This window comes from Bos javanicus, chromosome 25 (assembly GCF_032452875.1).
Source record: "Bos javanicus breed banteng chromosome 25, ARS-OSU_banteng_1.0, whole genome shotgun sequence".
NCBI lineage: Eukaryota > Metazoa > Chordata > Mammalia > Artiodactyla > Bovidae > Bos > Bos javanicus.
In genome coordinates this window covers 12,816,236-12,839,879 of record NC_083892.1, presented here as the reverse complement: position 1 = coordinate 12,839,879, position 23,644 = coordinate 12,816,236, and the positions used below count along the sequence as shown (strand labels likewise).

The 23,644-nt window shown below is 43.3% G+C and overlaps 1 protein-coding gene and 1 long non-coding RNA gene across 3 annotated transcripts in view; one reads left to right on the top strand and one right to left on the bottom strand.

The window, feature by feature from the left end:
• The window catches only part of ERCC4 (ERCC excision repair 4, endonuclease catalytic subunit), a 41,239-nt gene extending 39,839 nt beyond the window's left edge, over positions 1-1,400 (bottom strand). The window contains exon 1 of the mRNA XM_061401150.1: positions 1,194-1,400. Within this exon, the coding sequence (XP_061257134.1) occupies positions 1,194-1,400 (207 nt within the window). The remainder of the gene's footprint in view (positions 1-1,193) is intronic.
• An 87-nt stretch (positions 1,401-1,487) lies between these two features.
• Positions 1,488-23,644, top strand: part of LOC133238258 (uncharacterized) — a 41,314-nt gene continuing 19,157 nt past the window's right edge. For both annotated transcript variants that reach the window (XR_009733489.1, XR_009733490.1), the window contains exons 1-2: positions 1,488-1,851; positions 1,952-2,059. This is a non-coding gene — a long non-coding RNA (uncharacterized LOC133238258). The remainder of the gene's footprint in view (positions 1,852-1,951; positions 2,060-23,644) is intronic.

Sequence of the window (23,644 nt, the reverse complement as noted above, 5' to 3'; positions counted from 1 at the left end):
TGTTTTGGGGTTTGCACTAAAGACTCATTGCACTTGAGATGTTATTAGCAGTTTAACAACAAAAAGACTTTAAAATCCTGGGCTAAAAGACTGCTACCTAGAAAATACTGCCTGCCAGAGGTGGCTTTGCAGTCACGTGTATCATGTGAGAAGATAATAAGGGAACCCTTTTCCCAGGTGGTTTTAGACTATTAGTTCTGTCCGGGTCCCCCCAGAGGGGATTTCATCACGTCAGTGGGACCTTTGGTTCTTCACATCTTCAGTTCCATGCCACTTTTCCTGGGGGGCACCTGTCGTGCTAAGTCCCAGTCGAGCACTAGGGATACCCAGATGAATCAGCCCGGTGCCCAGTTCTTAGGAGTTTATGGTCACTCTTCTCAGCTGGCATTTTCCTTGAGGCCACCTGCTCTAGATAGCTAAGGGCTCATCAGACTTGTCAACCAGGCTATGACACCTGTCACTATCCCACAACACAGGTGTATCCTATTTTCCTCAGGGTCCTTTACTCTCCCTGACCCAGGCACCCTTTCGGAATACGCTCAGCTTCCAGCTCCCTTCCCTTCTGACCTTATGCCCCTTGTCCCAAAGCCTGGGTGAACCCCCAGGACGTCCTCTTCCCTGCTTAGATTTCCCCAGCCTCAGCGTCTCCTAAGTTCCCATTCCCCTCAGCGACTCCTCCATCCCCATCACTGTTCCTTTTTAGGGACCTCACTGCTCTGCCTCCAGCAAGTCCCTTAATATCCAACTTCAGGACTGCCTCGTTATTCCCACCCATATCCTCCTCCAAGAATCCTCCCACCCTCTCCAGAGACCTCCGATCCTTCTCCCCACCTCCATCCTCCTCAAATGAACTCCCCTAACTGCTCGCAGAGACCCTCCAACACTCTCAGGGTCCTCGCACCTGTGTCACGGTCCCGCATCTTCCCTCAGGACCCCGCCGCCCTCTCAGGGTCCTGGCACCTCCGTCAGCGTCCTGCAACCACCTCCGGACCTCTCCCACCGTCTCAGCGTTCCCGCACGCGCGCCAGGGGCCTGCATCTACCTCCGGGACCCTTACTCCACGCCCTCCCGCCCGCGTCAGGGCCCCGTATCGCCCTCAGAGGCTTGGCCTCCGCGCGAGGCCTGCGTCCACTCAGGAGGCTCCCCAGCCCTCTAGGGGTCCCCTTGTCCCCCGCGCCGGCGGCCGGCCGCACCTCCTCGGCCGGCTGCGTGTTGAGCACCAGCACTAGGCACGCCGGGTGGCAGTGCAGCCGGAGGAAGTGATAAAGGAGCCGGTCCGCGCCGAGCCCGCGGGCGCACACTACCAGTCCGTCGGCGTCCAACAGTTCCAGCACCAGCTGCCGCTCATATTCCAAAAGCGGCGCCATAGCCGTCACTCGAGCCGGCGAGCCCGGCTCCATGGGCGCCCTTCCGGGGCGGCGGCGGAACGTAGCCGAAGGAAGCCGAGTCTGAGACGAGAGTGGGCCGGACCATGCCGAAGAGAGTCGAGTGTGGCCGAAGGGAGCCGAGTCCGAGACGAAAGCCGCCGAACGTAGCCGAAGAGAGCCGAGCCCGACAGGACGGGAGCCGGCCGAACGCAGCCGAAGAGGAACCTAGAGGAATCGAAGATTCGTGGAGTCCGCGGGGAGGTGCTATCGCTCTCAACAGGTGTCTGCTGCGGGCTTCAGGTTTCACCTTGTTTGTATTTTAGATTTGAGAGTCAGGCGGCCTAGACTCACTAGACCACAAGCTACCACAAAGCGAGAGAGGAGATGTAAACCCGAGGAACTGAGCTCCCTGACATTGTCCATTGAAAAAGTTAATTGTCAGTCTAAGGATTGCACTTAGAATTGGTAGCACCTGCTGCCCAGGGTGAGGTTTGCTCCTTTCTTTTGCAATGGGCCCCTCTTTTAAAAATTGTTTGTATAAGCAGAATAGTTTGTTAATCTCAGCTTCTTGTTTCTCTCCAAAGGTCTTGACTATAATTGCTGCTGCTGCTAAGTCGCTTCAGTCGTGTCCGACTCTGTGCGACCCTATGGACTATAGCTTGCCAGGCTCCTCTGTCCATGGGATTCTACAGGTAAGAATACTGGAGTGGGTTGCTACGCCTTCCTCCAGGGGATCTTCCCCACCCAAGGATCGAACCCGCCTCTCTTACGTTTCCTGTATTGGCAGGTGGGTTCTTAAGTGAAGTCGCTCAGTCGTGTCCGACTCTTTGCGACCCCGAGGACTGTAGCCCACCAAGCTCCTCCGTCCATGGGATTCTCCAGGCAAGAATACTGGAGTGGGTTGCCATTTCCTTCTCCAAGGTGGGTTCTTAGCTCTGTAAAAAGTCGCAACCAGGTGTACCCGGTGTAGCCTTGTCTAGTCTTCCACTAGGGGGACACCTAGGTATTTGTTCTGTAGGTAGAAATGCCTGTAATCTAATTAGAGGAATTCTTTTGTGTGTACCTCCCTTTTCCCCCAACCTCCATGATTAGAAAATAAAAAATACTGTATAAGTAAGCAAAAATAAAAATCATTTGTTATTCTATTACCAGAAATTACTACTGTAACATCATCTACGCTTTGAGTTTTTGTCTTTTTTTGGTATATAAATTCTCACCACACATACTTATTTTACTGATATAATGAGTAACTCTGATTTAAATCGAGAGTTTGTTGCTCTCATTTGATAAATCTGTGAACATGGTATTTAATATTCTTCTACAAAATTCTTTTTTGACAGTTTTATTGAGGTAATTGTACAGTCACATTCAGTTGTAAGAAATGCTGTTGCTGTTTAGTTGCTAAGTTGTGTCCGACTTTTTTGCAACCCCGTGGACTATAGCCTGCCAGGCTCCTCTGTTCATGGGATTTCCCAGGCAAGAATACTGAAGTAGGTTGCTATTCCCTCCTCCAGGGGATCTTCCCAGCCCAGCGATTGAACCTGTGTCTCCTGCGTTGGCAGCTGGATTCTTCACCACTGAGCAACCGTGGAAGCCCCCAAATTCTCTTAGATATATGGCCGATGAGATTTCTACAATGCAAATGTACCATACTCATTTACCTAATTCCTTATTAGTGGACATTGAGCCTGTTTCCACTTCCCCCTGTCATATTGTAAATACTATTTTATTGAGTATCTTCAGACATAAATTCAACCATGCCCGTAAGATGCACTTTAGAAGTGGGTACTTAGTAGGATAAAGAGAACAAACATATGTAAGGGTTTTCATTACATCCATGGTGCCACATCACCTTCTAGAAAGCCTGTACCGATTTATATCAACATCAGCAGTTTACAGGGCTTCCCTGATGGCTCAGTGGTAAACAATCTGCCTGCCAATGCAGGAGATGAGGTTTAATCCCTGGGTCTAGAAGATCCCCTGAAGGAGGGCATGGCAACCCACTTCAGTATTCTTGCCTGGAGAATCCTGTGGACAGAGGAGCCTGGCGAGCTACAGTCCATGGGGTGGCAAAAGAGTTGGGTGCAACCGATCACGCAGCAAGAGGATCTGTTTCTCTACCTCTTACTGCTTAGTCTAGTACTTTACTTACATTTTGTCAAGATTTAAACAGTATATGGTATTTCCTAAATGTTGATTAAATGGAAAAGAATGTCTGCAGACATTCTCCACATAGCCGTTCCTATGAGACTCATGTGAATCCCTCCACTTTTGCAAGTGAGAAAATGGAGTCCAAGGAGCTTTTGTAATTTGGCCAAGACCAGTCAACTAGTTAGGGCATTTAGTTCAGGACATGATAAGTAGGGACTCAACATGTATGAAGGATATGCATGTTGAAGTAACAACTCTGATATTCAAACCTGATTCCCAGCTGTGATATGCAAAGTAATGGCTCCACAAAGATGTTCATGTTTTAATCCCTTGGTACCTGTGAATATGTTACCTTATGTGGCAAACGAGGCTTTGCAGACATTATTCATTTAGAGATTTCAAGATGGGGAGTGTATTTTGGATTGTCATGGTGGGCCCACTGTAATTATGAGCGTCCATATAAAGGAAGGAGAGAGACCAGAGGGTGAGAGTCTGAGAAGGAGATGTGACAATGGAAACAGAGGTTGGAATGATGTGGAAGGGGCCACGAGCCAAAGAATGCTGCCTTTTGTAGCTGAAAAAGGCAAGGGAATGAGTTCTCCTCTGAGGGCTTCAGAAGGAATACATTCTTGTCAACCGATTTTGCACTTCTGGCCCCCAGAACTGGAATATATGAACTTGGGTTGTTCTAAGCACCTACATTTGTGGTAATTCGTTACAGCAACTGGAAACTAATACACAAGCATTCACTATTTTCAATAAACTGAGCTCTACAGATGAAGTCCTGTAAGAGTATATAATGAAGCAGTAATTTTGGAGGATGATTGGTCAATATATAGGGAAATTTAAAATATCTATATAGATCCATATATACGTGAAAATATATTTACCCCACAAATATTTATTGGGCACCCATGACTTGTCAGTGAACAAAACAGATTAAAAACTTGGCTACCGTAGAACTTATATTCTGTGGGGAACTTATGTATGATGTTTATTAATCATATAATTTTGTGAACTGTCATTATTTTGCAGATATTTCTCCTGAATTTCTTATGCTAGGAGGCTAGTCAAAACTTCTTCCTGCATCCCTAATAAGTGGAATATCATACAATACTTATAAGCTGTTCAGTTAAGTCACTCAGTCATGTCCAACTCTGCGACCCCATGAACTGCAGCATGCCAGGCCTCCCTGTCCATCACCAATTCCCGGAGTTTACCCAAACTCATGTCCATTGAGTCGGTGATGCCATCCAACATCTCATTCTCTGTTGTCCCCTTCTCCTCCCACCCTGAATCTTTCCCAGCATCAGGGTCTTTTCAAATGAGTCAGCTCTTTGCATCAGGTGGCCAAAGTATTGGAGTTTCAGCTTCAACATCAGTCTTTCCAATGAACACCCAGGACTGATCTCCTTTAGAATGTACTGGTTGGATCTCCTTGCAGTCCAAGGGACTTTCAAGAGCCTTATCCAACACCACAGTTCAAAAGCATCAATTCTCCGGTGCTCAGCTTTCTTTATAGTCCAACTCTCACATCCATACATGACTACTGGAAAAACCATAACCTTGACTAGATGGACCTTTGTTGGCAAAGTAATGTCTCTGCTTTTTAATATGCTGTCTAGATTGGTCATAACTTTCCTTCCAAGGAGTAAGCGTCTTTTAATTTCATGGCTGCAATCACCATTTGCAGTGATATTGGAGCCCCCCAAAAATAAAGTCAGCCACTGTTTCCACTGTTTCCACATCTATTTGCCAAGCTGTATGTGACAAGACACCAAATCCAGGCTATTATAAAATACAAAAAGTAACTTCAAAACAGTAATGTATAGAATGGTCCCATTTGTTTAAAGAACCAGTTAACAGGCATTATTTCCTTATGACTACATAGAAAAGCCCTTAACAAAAGTAATAGCTTCTGGGGAGTTGAAATGGGTGGTTGGTGTAGGGTGAGACCTTTACATTTCAGTTTATTCTGTTCTTCTCTGTTTGACTTTCTTACCGTTGACTTATATTGCTTTTATAATGAAAGCAAAAGAAAACACTTCCCAGGTACTAAATAAATACTTCATCAGTACTGCACAGTATTACATCGTGAATTCTATATTTAATGTATATTCTGGGCAACAATGTCAAAAGTTGGTATCTAGGGAAGCAGACTTTTGTATTAATAAATTCTAGCAGAGGAGAAGGCAATGGCACCCAACTCCAGTACTCTTGCCTGGCAAATCCCATGGACCGAGGAGCCTGGTAGGCGGCAGTCCATGGGGTCGCTAGGAGTTGGACATGACTGAGCGACTTCACTTTCACTTTTTACTTTCATGCACTGGAGAAGGAAATGGCAACCCACTCCAGTGTTCTTGCCTGGAGAATCCCAGGGACGGGGAAGCCTGGTGGGCTGCCGTCTATGGGGTCGCACAGAGTCGGACACGACTGAGCGACTTCACTTTCACTTTTCACTTTCATGCACTGGAGAAGGAAATGGCAACCCACTCCAGTGTTCTTGCCTGGAGAATCCCAGGGACGGGGAAGCCTGGTGGGCTGCTGTCTATGGGGTCGCACAGAATTGGACACGACTGAAGTGACTTAGCAGCAGCAGCAGATGTGTCTAGACATTGTAGTTTTGCCCCTCAGTCAGTTCAGTTGCTCAGTCGTGTCTGACTCTTTGCGACCCCATAGACTGCAGCACACCAGGCTTCTCTGTCCATCACCAACTCCTGGAGCTTACTTAAAGTCATGTCCATTGAGTCAGTGATGCCATCCAACCATCTCATCCTCTGTCATCCCCTTCTTCTCCTGCCTTCAATCTTTCCCAACATCAGGGTCTTTTCTAGTGAGTCAGTTCTTTCCATCAGTGGCCAAAGTATTGGAGTTTCAGCTTCAGCATCAGTCCTTCCAATGAATGTTCAGGACTGATCTTTAGGATGGACTGGTTGGATCTCCTTGCAGTCCAAGGGACTCTCAAGAGTCTTCTCCAACACCACAGTTCAAAAGCATCAATTCTTTGGCTCTCAGCTTTCTTTATAGTCCAATTCTCACATCCCTGGGCAAAAGTTTTTCACTTAAAAGATTCTTCCTCCCACCATGTCACTGTCACAATAATTCTCCAAACCTTTCCTTTTTTTAGATTGTTCTGATCATCAGAGCTATCTCTACTCTAGATTACTTTGCAGGTTTCAGTTTTGCCCACCAAGACACAGGTCAGGCAGCAGCCCTGTGGTTTTTGGTGCTGGTCTGCAGTGAGATTAAGCATCATTTTCCTCCTGACTTGAGGTAGAACTAAGCACATCTTAGATAACCCTGATTGCCATAGGTAGGCCACCATAATTTCTCTCAACAACCTCCGTTTTTCACATCCATATGGAGACTGCCTTAAATCTAGAGGCTGGAGAAAAGATAAAGAGAGAATGCTTTCTGACTTTAACTCCTTTCCTAGGACCAGATCACCTTTGGGCCCCTTAAGGATTCTGGATGTAACTTATAAAGACTTGGGTTTGAAACCCAGCTCAGCAATGTGACCTATGCAGGTTATTTAACCTCTCTATATCTAAGTGCAGAGAAGGCAATGGCACCCCACTCCAGTACTCTTGCCTGGAAACTCCCATGGACGGAGGAGCCTGGTAGGCTGCAGTCCATGGCGTCGCTAAGAGTCGGACACGACTGAGTGACTTCACTTTTACTTTTCACTTTCATTCATTGGAGAAGGAAATGGCAACCCACTCCAGTGTTCTTGCCTGGAGAATCCCAGGGACTGGGGAGCCTGGTGGGCTGCTGTCTATGGGGTCACACACGGTCGGACATGACTGAAGTGACTTAGTAGCATACCTAAGTGGCCTAGTCTTTAAAATGGAGCTGACATAAAAAAGAATGAAATAATGCCATTTGCAGCAACAGGGATGGACCTAGAGATGATCATACTAAGTGAGCCAGAGAAGGACAAATACCATATGGTATCACTTACTTGTGGAATCTAAAATATGATACAGATGAACTTATTTACAAAACAAACAGATTCACAGACAGAAAGCAAATTTATGGTTACCAAAGGGGAAAGGGGGTGAGGGAGGAATAAATTAGGAGTTTGGGATTAGCAGATACACACTGTTATACCTAAAACAGATAATCAACAGGACCTGCTATATAGCACAGGGAACTATTTCCAGGATCCTGTAATAATCCATAGGGGTTTCCCAGGTGGCTCAGTGGTAAAGAATCCGCCTGCTAATGCAGGAGACGCAGGAGATGTAGTTTCAATCCCGGGGTTGGGAAGATCTCCTGGAGGAGGAAAAGGCAAAATCTAATGGACAGAGGAGCCTGGCAGGCTACAGTCCAGAGGGTTGCAAAGAGTCTGGGGTGATGTCTGGTGAGATAACAAAGTAGGAACTGTTATTCTCCTTATTTTCCAAGTGAGGAGAGACGAGATTAAGATGGCAGAGTAGAAGGACATGCGCTCATCTTCTTCTGCCAGAGTACGAAAATTACAACTCACTGTTGAACAACCATCGACAGGAAGACACTGGAACCCACCAAAAAAAAGATGCCCCACATTCAAGGACAGAGGAGAAGCCACAACGAAATGGTAGGAAGGAAACAGTTACAATAAAATCATATCCTATACCTGCTGGGTGGGTGACTTAACAAACTGGAGAACAATAATACCAAAGAAGTTCTTGCACTGTTTTGAAGGTTCTAGGCCCCACATCAGGCTTCCCAGCCTGGGGATCCGGCCAGGGGACTGGGAATCCCCAGGGAATCTGACTTTGAAGGCCAGTAGGATTTGATTACAGAGCTTCCACAGGACTGGGGGAAACAGAGACTCTTAGACGGCACAAACAAAACAAAATCTTCTGTGCATCAGGACCCAGGGGAAAGGAACAATGACTCCCAGGAGACTGAGACAGACCTACCTGTGAGTGTTTGAGAGTCTCCTGCACAGGCGTGGGTAGGTAGTGGCCTGCCATGGGGACAGAAGCACTGACAGCATAAGTCCTGGGAGATGTGGCTCTTATAAGCCCTCTTTGGAGAAGACTCTTGAGAGTCCCTTGGTCAGGAAGGAGATCAAAACAGTTAGTCCTAAAGGAAATCAACCCTGAATATTCATTGGAAGGACTGATGCTGAACCTCCAATATTTTGGCCACCTGATGCGAAGAGAGTCAATTCATTGGGAAAAAACCCTGTTGGTTAGGGCAGGAGGAAAAGGGGGTGACAGAGAATGAGATGGTTGGATGGCATTACTGACTCCATGGACAGGAGTTTGCGCAAACTCCAGGAGATGGTGAAGGACAGGGAAGCCTGGCACGTTGCAGTCCATGGGGTCGCAGAGTCGACGGACTCAACAGCTGAAAACAGCAATAGAAGCCTATAGACTCCAGGACTGGGTCACCTCAGTCCAAACAACTAAAGGAGGGGAGCACAGCCCTGCCCATCAGCTGACAATTGGATTAAAGTTTTACTGAGTAAGCCCCTACAGGTGAGAAGGCATAACTAACTTGTCCACAGCTACCCAGGTAAGAGTGGAACATGGAGCACAGTCCATCTGCTTCTAAACCTGAATTCTTTCTTATTGCCACCTTAAATTAAACTGTTGCCTCCTTAAAAGCCTGATGCTGAAGGCCTTGAACGCCATCCTGAGTCATTCAGATTTGAACATGTGGCTCAGATGGTCCCCTTCCTTTCCACTCTCAAATATCCTTTTAACAAATTCAAAATACTCTTGGACCCATCCTTCATAAAGGCAGTAGGATTTTTTTGTGTTTGTTGGTTGGGACAATACATTTAAAAAGCTGCTGTGAATTTAGCGAACCTTCCCAGATGGTGTTAGTGGTAAAGAGCCTGCCTGCCGTTGGAGTAGACATAGGAGACTTGGGTTCGAAACCTGGGTTGGGAAAATCCCCTGGTGTGGGAAGTGGCAACCCATTCCAGTATTCTTTCCCGGAAAATTCCATGGACAGAGGAGCCTTGTGTGCTAAAGTCCACGGGGCCGCAAAGAGTCAGACATGAGTGAGCACACACACACACACATGATTTCAGCAATGCTTTCATATCAATTGTTAACTTATTAATTTCAGCAGCATCTATTAATAGAAACATTTGAAAAACTTTAGTATATGACCTTGAGCAGTCTTACTGATTCTGTCCGTGGGCAATAGTTGGTACACACAGGACTAGGGAAACAGTTGCAATACCTGTAGAGTTCTGCCCATGACCTGAGGTCCTTGGGAGATTCATTGGTGTGTATCACATATATTTGTTGTTGTTGTTTAGTTGCTAAGTCATGTCTGACTCTTTTGTAACCCCAAGAACTGTAGCCTATCAGGCTCCTCCGTCCATGGGATTTCCCAGGCAAGAATACTGGAGTGGGTTGCCATTCCCTTCTCCAGGGGATCTTTCTGACCCAGGGCTCGAACCCAGGTCTCCCGTGTCTCCTCCATTGGCAGGCAGATTCTTTACCAACTGAGCCACCGGGGAAGCCCAGTATTAATTGCCTGAAAATGAAGTCACCTGAATGCTAATACTCTGTAGTTAAGTCCACTAAAAGAAGACTTAGCATTTGGTTAACTAATTATTACTCAGAGAAGCAGAAGGAATTTAATTATTAAAGTAATCTTTTCTCTTGGAAATAAGGACTTTTGATGGCTTGTAATTAAAATAAATATATTCTTGCTGTTTTGACAAGCCATTCATCTTTAACAAAAAAGAAACAAAGCAAGAATGAAGCTGAACACAAAAACCAATTACCTGTCTCTCTTTGCAACAACAAGTAGCCTTTTGTGAAAATGATAGTGGTTCCTATGGAGTAGCAATTAACCTTTTGCAAGGATTTATGGGGAACCCCATGGAGGCTCTCCCCTGGGGAAAATAATACTTAAATCCAGTAAGCTTTGTGGAATGTGTTTTTCCTTATTTTTGGAGACATTCTTTTCCCCTTACTGCACCTTCTCTCTTACAGTGCATTCTGAGAGGAGGCAGCAGGCAGTGCAAAATAAAAATTCAGGGCATTTTGTAAAAAATGGAGAATTTCAGGGTGGTGACAGCAGGGCACTTAACCAAGCATGAGGCCTTCCTGAGCCTGTGTGACTGACTGTGCATGCCTTGGAGCTGACGCTGCAAAGAGCTTTGACCTTGCAAATGACAATGTTCTAAGTTACCTGTCTTTGTTAGTAGTCACTGATGACCTTGCAGTTGTAAACTGTTTTGCCTGATTTGGAGTTAGTCTTGTGGAGAAGGGAATTCTGGGGTAGTGATGCCTGGGGACCTTATTCATAAAGGTCTTCAACGTAGAATTGAAAAAAAAAAAACAACAACTTTTTTATTTTGTGTTGGGGTATAGCCGATTAACTGGAGAAGGAAATGGCAACCCACTCCAGTGTTCTTGCCTGGAGAATCCCAGGGACCGGGGAGCCTGGTGGGCTGCCGTCTCTAGCAGCAGCAGCATAGCCGATTAACAATGTTGTGATAGTTTCAGATGAGAAGGGACCCAGTCGTTTAAATGTAGACTTTCGACGTTTTCTCCACATATGGTTCTACCTGCAGTCTTGAGGGCAGGGGTGATAGAAGAAAACATTAAATTTGGGTCTGATTTTTGGACCACATTGCTTGTAGTGACCTTTGGCTTAATATTAAATGGAAATAAGTCATGTAATTTTATTGTAGGACCTTGTCATTGGGGTGGAACATGTAGACAGACTTAATTCTGTAATTTATAAGTAATACATAATTATCATTTTAGCATATCTACAACAATCGTGTGATTATCCAAAAAGTCCCCAATAATATTTTACTGTAAAAATCCCCCCCAAACCCTGGGGTTCTTATTAATCAGAAATTATTGATTTTGTTGAGTGAAAAAAGTAAGGTGCAGAACAATGTATAAAATATGCTACCTTTTGTGTAAGATCACTTTTGTGAATGTAGATTTATGCTCGAATATACATAAAGAAAATCTGGCAGGATATAAGAAACTGAGAAACTGTTAAAGGAAATTGAACAGATGGAATTCAGGATAAGAAGGGGATTTTTTCCCCCAATGTTTATCGTTTAATTCTTTTTGCTGTTTAAAGTCATATAGTTTAAATGTATTAAAAATTAAATAATATTAACAAACACATGTAATTCAGTAGAAGATAAGGAATCAATTATTCATGGCACTAGATTTTGGGGTTTAAAGCATTCATTTATTAAACAAATGAATGTAAATAAGAGATAGCCATTTGAAATATCCCATTTTGTCATTTCTTCATGTTCTGGTCCTTTCTTGACCTCTTAGATGCTTGCTTTGGAGTTTGCTTCTTATGTTTTTCTGAGAAATGCCATTGGGTCAGGGTATCTTCTCAATAAAAAAATAGGTTTAGGAAATTCAGAGCTGGCTCATTGCAAAAGTAGAATTGATTGTTATTTAACAGAGATCTAATCACGCCTAGTTTTGCCTCCACAGGGAGTCATGATATACAGCATTGACATTTAGAGTGAGAATGATGTTTAGAAGTCAAGACAAGTTGCTTGAAATAAGAGAAAGGAGGAAATAGTATGATAGCTTTTGTATCATTCTGGTGGGAAAAATGAGAATGTGAATAGCTTATTCACAGAGAGTCCTCTTTAAGACTAATAAATCAAAAGGTTAGTTCTTTTCCCGTTCTTGAAAAATGAGTAAATGGCCTTCCTTTTTTTCTCTCCTGTGCCACTTCCAGATAAATCCTTGATTTTTTTAACCTTAGCAAATTTCATCAAACTCTATGAGGGACAGTCAGTGTAGTGGATGCTGTGGTATGCCACACTCCATTTGAAACAAATATTCATTTCCTCATCTGTTGGAAATGCTGGAGGCTGACAGCTCTCATCTGAGTCTCTAAAACTTGCTCTCAGCTGAAGAGGGCTGCCTGGCCCCAGGTCACTTCTCTGTTCCAGGGATAGCCAAGTGTGATTGGAATGGACATACTAGGTGTTTGGGAGAACTCTGCATCCCTGGCTTGTCGAGTAAAAACTGTCATAGTGGGAGCAGGCCAACAGAAAGTGTCTAAAGTGGCCCTTCTCTCTCACATCAGCCAGAATAGTATATAAAAAACAGTATTACAGGGGTAGCCATCCCCCTCACGTGTGCATGCTAAGTTTTAAGTCCTGTGCATCTCTTTGTGACCCGATGGACCTCACCAGATTCCTCTGTCCATGGGATTCTCCAGGCAAGAATACTGGAGTGGGTTGCCACAATGTCTTCCAGGGGAGTCTTCCCGACCCAGAAATCAAATCTGAATCTCTTATGTCTCTTGCATTGGCAGGCAGATTCTTTACCACTGAGCCACCAAGGAAGACCCTGTGTCTATATTAATGATTAAAATGTGGCAGAAATGATGCTGGTGAGTGACTTCCAAAATTGGTATAGTAAAGGCCATGTTGGTTTCTTTTGGGGCACTCTCTCTGGGAGCCTTCAGTTGCCATGTAACCTGTCTGGCTATCCCGAGTCCATCATGTTGAAAGACTATTTGGAGAGATGGGTGAGGGAGAGGGAGAAGGAGAGGGAGAGAAATAGAGATAAAGAGTGAGTGGGAGGGCACTTCCTGGATGGTCCAGTAGCTAAGATTCTGTGCTCCCAGTGCAGGGGACCAGGGTTTAATCCCTGGTCAGAGAACAGGATCCCACATGCTGCAGCTGAGTTTGCATGCCTCAGGTAAAGGTCCTGCATGCCGCAATGATGATCCCATGTGTAGCAACTAAGACTTGGCCCAGCCAAATAAATAAATAAATGTTAAAAATTTAAAAAGAGAGAGAGATTGAGATTGAGATTTGCCTGAGCAACCCTTGATGTTTCAGCCCCTAGCTACCTGAGTCATCCCAGCCCACAGAGCAGATATCTGAGTGAGAAAGCCTTTGTGATGACCCTGACCCCAGGCACCAATTGACTGTAACCACATGACGGACCCTGACTGAGAATTACCCAGCTGAGCCCAGCTGACCTCCTTAATTAGAACAAACTCAGTCCTGAGTATTCATTGGAAGGACTGATGCTAAAGCTGAAACTCCAATATTTTGGCCACCTGATGCGAAGAACTGACTCATTTGAAAGGTGGGAGGAGAAGGGGATGACAGAGGATGAGATGGTTGGATGGCATCACTGACCCCATGGATATGAGTTTGAGTAAACTCCGGGAGTTGGTGATGGACAGGGAGGCCTGGCATGCTGCAGCCCCTGGGGTTGCAAAGAGTTGGACACGACTGAGCAACTGAACTGAACTGAAATGCTTGTTATTGGTTTACAGCACTGTGTGGTTTGTTACAAGTAGGTAACTGGAACATAGCTGCTGTGCCAGATATGGTATCTTTTGCTGGAGGAGATCAGTATGTCCTTAGGTACATGGCATGTGACCATTGATCCAAGAAATGTTCTGATTTCCACCCTGACCAGAAAGACTTTGTATTTACTTATGATGGACAGCAGTATACATTTATTGTTTTGCCCCAGTCCTATCTTAGCTTTCCTTCCTTTTGTCAAAATATAGTCCCAAAGGTCCTGGGTCATCTGGACATCCCATACAACATCCTATTGGCCCACTATACTGATGACATCATTGACAGTCCAAATGGGCAAGAAATGGGAAGTACTTTGGAGGCATTGGTCCATTTGGGCTGCCGTAAAAAGATAACACACGAAACTTCCCTGATGGTCCAGTGGTTAAGAATCCGCCTACCAGTGCAGGGGCCGTGGTTCAACCCCTGGTCAGGGAAGATCCCATGTGCTGTGAGGCAACAAAGCCCATGCACCATAGCTACTTAGTCTTGGTGCCCTAGAGCCTGTACTCCACAAGAGAAGCCACCGCAATGAGAAGCCCACTCAGTGTAACAAGAGAAAGCCAGCAGGTAGCAATGAAGACCCAGCACAGCACTGAAAAAAAAAAAAAAAAAAGATACCTCAGATTGGATGGCTTGTAAACCACAGACATTCATTTCTCACCAAAGAAATCCTTGGCTGTCTTTTGAGAGTCTTTGGCCCAATTTTAATGGTAATTTTGATTGGCCTGAGAAACACTGGTAACCAGGTGCTCAGATTCCACAGAGAAGAGGGTCTAGATTGCTGTACCAGATAAGCCACCTTGACCTTCAGAGGTGCTAGCCATAGGCGAGGGGATTCTAGAATGGCTAGTTGTAGGAGGGGGTATAAAGAAAAGGAGTTTTGGAACTCAGACCTGCTTTAGTAATGGGGGCCATGGTTAATCACATTCATTATTATTTGGAAATTTACCCCAGGAAGCATCCCAATAGAATCCTGGAAGAGCTGTTCACAGATTAAATTATTGCAACATATGAATCTGACAAGGGGTAGACTGTAGTGGATACAGTAATGTGCTAACCAGATCACTACCTTCCAGGACTGAAAATTCATACTCTCATCTGCTGGGGGTATTGGCAGCTGCAGTTTCTTGGCTGAGTTCCTAAGACTTGCCTTCAGCTATAAAGAGGTGCTTTGCTCAAGATTACTCCACAACTCTTTACAGTGGTGGCTTCACCTAAGGACTGGTTGATGTAGGGATTTGGTTGAAGTTCTCTTGCCCCAGGCCAACCCAGCTCCAGAACTTCTTATAGGATTAGCTGAGGACTTCCTTGTGACTACATCACAGTTCAACTTTTCTTTTTGACTAGTCCCGCTTTTTTTAACTTTCTTATCAGTTCAGTCAGTTCAGTCGCTCAGTTGTGTCCGACTCTTTGCGACCCCATGAATCGCAGCACGCCAGGCCTCTCTGTCCATCACCATCTCCCAGAGTTCGCTCAAACTCACGTCCATCGAGTTGGTGATGCCATCTAGCCATCTCATACTCTGTCGTCCCCTTTTCCTCCTGCCCCCAATCCCTCCCAGCATTAGAGTCTTTTCCAATGAGTCAACTCTTCCCATGAGGTGGCCAAAGTACTGGAGTTTCAGCTTTAGCATCATTCCTTCCAAAGAAATCCCAGGGTTGATCTCCTTTAGAATGGACTGGTTGGATCTCCTTGCAGTCCAAGGGACTCTTCTCCAATACCACAGTTCAAAAACATCAATTCTTCGGCGCTCAGCCTTCTTCACAGTCCAACTCTCACATCCATACATGACTACTGGAAAAACCATAGCCTTGTCTAGACAGACATTTGTTGGCAAAGTAATGTCTCTGCTTTTGAATATGCTATCTAGGTTGGTTGTAACTTTTCTTCCAAGGAGTAAGTGTCTTTTAATTTCATGGCTGCAGTCACCATCTGCAGTGATTTTGGAGCCCCCAAAAATAAAGTCTGACACTGTTTCCACTGTTTCCCCATCTATTTGCCATGAAGTGATGGGGCCAGATGCCATGATCTTCGTTTTCTGAATGTTGAGCTTTAAGCCAACTTTGTCACTCTCCTCTTTCACTTTCATCAAGAGGCTCTTGAGTTCCTCTTCACTCTCTGCCCGGAGAAGGCAATGGCACCCAACTCCAGTACTCTTGCTTGGAAAATCCCATGGATGGAGGAGCCTTGTGGGCTGCAGTCCATGGGGTCGCTAAGAGTCAGACACAACTGAGCGACTTCACTTTCACTTCTTACTTTCATGCATTGGAGAAGGAAATGGCAACCCACTCTAGTGTTCTTGCCTGGAGAATCCCAGGGATGGGGGAGCCTGGTGGGCTACCGTCTATGGGGTCGCACAGAGTTGGACACGACTGAAGCGACTTAGCAGTCACTGTCTGCCATAAGGGTGGTGTCATCTGCATATCTGAGGTTATTGATATTTCTCCCAGCAATCTTGATTCCAGCTTGTGCTTCTTCCTGCCCAGCGTTTCTCATGATGTACTCTGCATAGAAGTTAAATAAGCAGGGTGACAATATACAGCCTTGACGTACTCCTTTTCCTATTTGGAACCAGTCTGTTTTTCCATGTCTAGTTCTAACTGTTTTGTGAGTAGATTTTGCTTTTATTTGAGGTGACTCAGATGGTAAAGAATATGCCTGCAATGCAGGAGACCCAGGTTTGATCCCTGGGTTGGGAAGATCCCATGGAGAAGGGAATGATTACCCACTCCAGTATTCTTGCCAGGAGAATTCTAGGGACAGAGGAGCCTAGGAGGCTACAGTCCATGAAGTTGCAAAGAGTTGGGCATGACTGAGTGACTAACACTTTCACTTTCAAATGATTTTGTTCTTACCATATTGCTTTCCAGCTAATAATACAATTTGGAGATCAGTGCAAGACAGGTGCTTGAGGGTGAGCAACTGAAGTTGATTCTGGTTTATTAAAGAGCAAAGGAATTTATTGAAATCTATTCTATAGTTCACAGAATTGCCAGCAAGTCTAGAGAATCCCAGGTGGCACTGGGATGTTCTTCACATCCCAGTGGTGAAGAACACAGCTGCCAATGCAGGAGAAGTAAGTGATGTGGGTTCGATCGTGGGTCAGGAAGATCCCCTGGAGGAGGGCATGGCAACCCACTCCAGTATTCTTGCCTGGAGAATCCCATGGACAGAGGAGCCTGGTGGACTACGCTCCATAGGATCGAAAAGTTGTACATGACTGAAGCAACTTAGCTCTAGAGAACCAGGTTACAAAGAAGACAAACCAAGGAAATTAAGGACCAAGCCCATAGGTATGGGTGCTCTGTGGGACGAGTATGAGCCACTGTGGCCGCCACTGGATGGTGGACACATTCTCCTCTGTGTCTTATTCTTTGAATCTCTTGTGTGAAATCCAAAGCCCCAAATGAAGATGCCTGTTTATATCCCAGCTGCTGGAGTGTGGTAAAAGTGTGTAAATGGTCTTTTCATGGTGTGGAAAGACATACAATAGCCAGTCTCTGTTTCCTGGAAGTTCCTTTTCCTGCCTCCCCCCTGTCTGTTAGACGTTGTCCTCATATACATATGCTTGGTGATCCCTGGCTCGCTGTTAACAAAGAGTGAAGCACCAAAGGACTGACTAGACACTGTGTATGTGAGTGGGGCTGGTGGACTAATTGATTTCAGTGAGGGATTTCCATACTTCAACTGCTCTAGGTCTTTTCTCCTGGAAAAAAAGTGTTGTTTGTTTGGGAGAAGAATCCACCAGGTTTCTGCTTGGGGACACATGAGTCTGGTTTCCAGAGCTCTGGGACTTGGCTGTAAGGTTTCTGCAGAAGAAAGTTCAATAATGGTCTTGTCTTGCGTCTGGCTTTAGTGGGACTGTTTGTTTCCATTTTAAGATATTTCTTCTGGGGACCTGGTTGGTCCTGTGGCTAAGACTCTGTGCTCCCAGTTCAGGGGGCCTGGGTTTGATCCTTGGTCAGGGAACTAGATCCCACATGCCACAACTAAAGATCCTGGTGCAGCCAAATTAAAAAAAAAAAAAATTTCTTCTGGTCTGAAGTAGTATTCATATATGTTATTGTTCCTTTATAGTAGATTATTTAAAATTTGGAGTGGCTGTTGGATTTTATCAAATATTCGTCTGTGTCTATTGATATGATCATACAAATTTTTTCCTTGATCTTTTGAAAAAAGTTAAATTTTAGATTTCTTAGTAATGATCCATTCTTGATTTCCATGGACATTTTAGCTACTTAGGTAACACTTTTGGAAAGTGTATGACAATGTATCTGTGTAACTTCAGAGGCCAAAAAGAAGCCTCATTCCAAGGAGGTTCAGCCCAGTGTACTGGCAAAGCACAGGCCCCAAACCCAGAGAGCAGTATCTTTGAGCCCTCTGTCTGTATCTTTCTAATTGTATAGCTGTAGGCAATTTTTTTTGATCCTCAGAATTTTGGCCTGTGAAATGGGTGTACAGAAATGAAATGTAACTCATGGGAATGTTTTGAGGATTAACTGACCTAAACTGCTGCACAGTCAGAGCTCAGTGAATGTTAGGGAAAAGATATTTGTGGATAAAGTGAATACCTGCAAGAATAGTAGCTTGGTGGTCATCAATGTCAAGACAGTTACAGAGGTAATTTTGTTACTTTGAGCTGAAGTTTCAAAGAACTATGTTTCATATCAAATTATTAGTACTCTGAGAAAATATTTCTCCTCTTTTTATTCACAATGAATTTTATTCCTAACGCTAGATGCATATTAAAATATATTTTTAAAATTAAATAAATTATATTTGGATGAAACTTTTCCTCATTTCTTTCTCCAGAAAAATTACTGTGGTTCCAAAGAAGATTGCAAATAAATGGAAATTAAATATTAACTTTTTGGGTGAATTTATTTTGAGTAAGCATTAAATCCAAGGGAAGGAACTGAAAAATAGACATATGGATTCAATTCAGCTTAAATATAGATGCATTTGGAGAAGGCAATGGCACCCCACTCTAGTTCTCTTGCCTGGAAAATCCCATGGATGGCAAAGCCTGGTAGGCTGCAGTCCACAGGGTCGCTAAGAGTCGGACACGACTGAGCAACTTCACTTTCACTTTTCACTTTCATGCATTGGAGGAGGAAATTGCAACCCTCTCCAGTGTTCTTGCCTGGAGAATCCCAGGAACGGGGGAGCCTGGTGGGCTTCCGTCTATGGGGTCACACAGAGTCGGACACGACTGAAGCAACTTAGCAGCAGCAGCATAGATGCATTTTGGATTATATGTGTATTTATGTGTATATAATGTATTGAACTATATATAATATAGATTATAATATCTATATACTATAGATCTATTAAGTTGGTGCAAAGTAATGGCAGTTTTGGACCATGAATTTTAAATCATTATAACTAGGCTCAAATACTTATTTATTAATCAAAATAGGAAAGGAACCATTAACAATCAACACGTTTTTGCCAGTGAGAAATTAGTTTATTCCTGTAGCATAAAAATCCATGCTTCAGGATTCAACAAACTCCTGGAAAGCATATTCTGCCTCCTGCTGGTTGTGGAAATGTTTCCCCTGCAAAAAGTTGTTGAGATGCTTGAAGAAGTGATAGTTGGCGAGAGCTCAGGTGAATATGGTGGATGAAGCAAATTCGTAGCCCAGTTCATTCAACTTTTGAAGCATTGGTTGCATGATGTGTAGTTGGGCTTTGCCAGGGAGAAGAATCAGGCCCTTTCTGTTGACCAATACTGGCTGCAGATGTTACAGATTTTTCAGTGTATCTCATTGATTTGCTGAGCATACTTCTCAGATGTAATGGTTTTTCTAGGATTCAGAAAGCTGTAGTGGATCAGACCGGCAGCAGATCACCAATCAGTGACCATGACCCTTTTTTTGGTGCAAGTTTGACTTTGGAAAGTGCTTTGTAGCTTCTTGGTTCAGCCACTGAGCTGGTCATCACTGATTGTAGTATAAAGTCCACTTTTTATTGCATGTCACAATCCAATTGAGAAATGGTTTGCTGTTGTTGCATAGAATAAGAGAAAATCACACTTCAAAATGACGATTTTTTGATTTGTGGTCAGTTCATGAGGCACCCACTTACTGAGCTTTTTCACCTTTACAATTTGCTTCAAATGCCAAATGATCATAGAATGGTTGGCACTGAGTTCTTTGGCAACTTCCCCTGTAGTTGTAAGATCAGCTTCGATAATTGCTCTCAGTTGGTCTTTGTCAACTTCCAGTTGCCAGCCACTGCACTCCTCATCTTCAAGGCCCTTGTCTCTTCTGAAAAACTTCTTGAACCACCACTGCAATGTATGTTTTTTAGCAGTTCCTGGGCCAAATGCGTTGTTGATGTTGTGTGTTGTCTCCACGGCTTTACAACCCATTTTGAACTTAAATAAGAAAATCATTTGAATTTGGTTTTTGTCTAACATCATTTCCCTAGTCTAAAATAAATACAAAATAAACAGAAAGTAATGTCATTAGCAAAAATAAAATAAAGTGAGAAATGTGCATTAAAGTAATGTATAACAAAACCACATTTATTTAAGAATGTATTCCAACCCAAATTTCAGCAATGCAAAACCACAATTACTTTTGGACCAACTTAATATATAGCTTGATATATTACATCTATATAATACATAATATAGATCAATGAATTTGAACTTTGTCAATATGTGGCACATACAGCATTTGTGAATGTAGCTGCAAGAACTTACCCTTGATCTGTGTGCATATAACAATTAGTAAGCTTTGTTATTTTTGTTTTAATTTACTTGCATACAGATTTCCATCTTGATAAAATCAGCAATAAATTATGCAGCATTTCTCATCTTTTCATGTGCTATTCTCTAATATAACTCCACAAATATAGATAGTGTTTACCGTCTTTTGGGATGTGAGCAATTGCTTGTTTATTTTGATGAAAGAAATAAATTATTTTCCCATAATATTAATGTAAGTCCCTAATCTCATTAGGTAAAGGATTAAAAAGACTCCAAAATGATTCAGGAATAGTTAATAGCATCTTAATTATCTCACATCATTTTAGGAAATACAAAATGGCCTTCTGGGGCATACTTTGTCTTGGTAGGAATAATAACTGATGAAGATCTAGGGAATGGCTGTGCAGTCATGTGGCAAATTCTTCAAAAAGAAATATACAGTGACTCAAGTCAGATATGTTGACTGGACTTTGGAAAAGGGACTAATTGGAGGTGAGATGGAAAAATACTGGTTACCAGGAAGAAGAGGGATAGAGGTTAGGGACATGTTGGAGAGGGTCAATAGATGAACTGGCTTTCTCTTTAATAAAGCCACAATGGATGGTTCCATTCCCTGGGAGGAGTCTGACTTGCAGAATGAGGAGAAGGAAAGATTTGAGAAAAGACTGCCTAAAGTTGAATGTGGAGGAGGTGAGCCATGTCTTACTTGAACTCTGAGCCTGACAGACACACCGTTAATGCCAGACACAATGGCTTTGACATTGCTGCTCATCACCACAGATATGAAGGCACATGGGAGAAACCAAATGGCTTATGAAAGAATGTCAGATTTCCAAAGAGGGCAAGCAAATACAACAGTCAGAACAAAAATTGCCTGGTGAGCTAGAGATACTGCAAGAAATGGGAGGACAGTCAAAGTTTAGAGTATTTTTTAAAATTTATTTATTTGGCTACATCAGGTCTTAGTTGTGGGATCTTCACTGAAACTCTCAGACTCAGTAGTTGTAGTTGCCCTGAGGCATGTGGGATCTTAATTCTGAGACCCCACATCCCTTGCGTTGGAAGCTGGATTCTTTTTTTTTAAATATATTTATTTTTAACTGAAGGATAATTGCTTTACAATATTGTCTTGGTTTCTCCCATGCATCAACATGAATCAGCCATAGGCATACATATGTCCCCTCCCTCTTGAACTTCTCTCCCACCTCCCACTCCTTTAGATTGTTACAGAGACCCAATTTGAGTTCACTGAGATTTAGTCATATAGCAAATTCCCATTGGCTGTCTATTTTACATATGGTAGTATATATGTTTCCATGTTACTCTCTTCATTCGTCCCACTCGGTCCTTCCTCCCTCTGCCCTTGTGTCCATAAATCTGTTCTCTGTGTCTGCATCTCCATCGCTGTCCTACAAATAGGTTCATTGTACCATCTTTCTAGGTTCCATATATATGCATTAATACACGATCTTTGCTTTTCTCTTTCTGACTTACTTCACTCTATTAGTAGGCTCTAGGTTCACTCACCTCATTAGAACTAACTCAAATGAGTTCCTTTTTATGGCAGAGTAATATCCATTGTATATATGTCTCACAGCTTCTTTATTCATTCATCTGTCACTGGACATCTAGGTTGTTGGAAGGTAGATTCTTCACCACTGGACCACCAAGGAAGTCCCTAGAATATTTCTAAATTATGTTTTAACGCAATTCTTCAGAGTATTGCATTTGTAAACTTTATATTTGTGAGTGGTCTTAAAGAGGAAAGAGGTGGAGATTGGGAAGGATTATATGGAGAAAATACACAATGGATAAATTAAAATCTGTGATGACACAATCATGTATTTATAGGTTGTCTGTTATAGAAAGAGCTTCCCAGGTGGCTCAGAAGTAAAGAATCTGCCAGCAATGCCAGAGACATGGGTTTGATCCCTGGGTCGGGAAGATCCCCTGGGGTAATAAATGACAACCTGCTCCGGTATTCTTGCCTGGAAAATTCCATGGACAGAGGAGCCCAGCAGGCTACAGTTCAGGGGGTCCCAAAGAGTTGAACATGACTGAGCATACACACTCTATAGTAGAAAATGGAATCAGTGAAGTGGGAGACATGCTCAAAAATTTCTCCCCAAACTCAGGCATTTCTTCTTCCTTTTTTAGTTGCATCATGTGAACTCTTTAGTTGTAGCGTGTGAGATCTTAGTTCCCTGCCACGGATTGAACCCGAGCCCTCTGCATTGGAAGCATGATGCACGTAGTCACTGGGCCACTAGGGAAGTCCGCAAAACTCAGAGGAAGAAGATAGAGACATGCACATTGACTTCAGAAGAGATAAAGGAAATGTAGAACAGAGGGAAAAAGAGAATAATTTCACAAGGAACAAATAGTATATGGAAAAGGAATAATTTAAATAAGTATCAGAAGATATTTTGCTTTTTAAGTGAATAAAGATTAAATTTATGGTTTACTGAGCAGGGGCAAAGATAGACTAATGAAAATAGACTAACAAAGTATAACCCACACAGTACTGAATCTAAGAGGGTTTCATACTTGGATTTTTTCAGAGATATCAGTAGAAGTGTTTGAAGAATGACGACACTATTGCCATATGGTAGACGGAGACTGTAAGGTCTATCTTGATTCCAGAGAGTATAAAAAAGTACAAAAAATTCATCTTTAATCAACGAAATAGGCCAATCTAATGAAATGTTTGCATTTTAAGAGAAGAAAAAGCATATGAAGAGCATGTCAACAGGATAAAGGATTACTTATTAAGGAAAAAAGAGTAAGATTTGTCTTATCTGCAAAGCCAATAATCAAAGACAATGGGGCAATTTGTATAGAATTTGGAGAGGGTAAGATATTGCATCAAGATCCTAATACTTGGCTTTTCCACTGTTCATGTGAGAAAGCAACAGAAAGACATTCTTAGACATATCCTTAACATACCCTTCCTGAAAGCAATTACTTACCACCGTATTCCAGACAACTGAAAAATGAATCAAATAAAGAATCTGCCTGCAATGCAGGAGAGGTAGGTTGAATTCCTCCGTTGAGAAGATCTCCTGGAGGAGGAAATGACAATCTACTCCAGTATTCTTACCTGGAAAATCCCATGGACAGAGGGGCCTG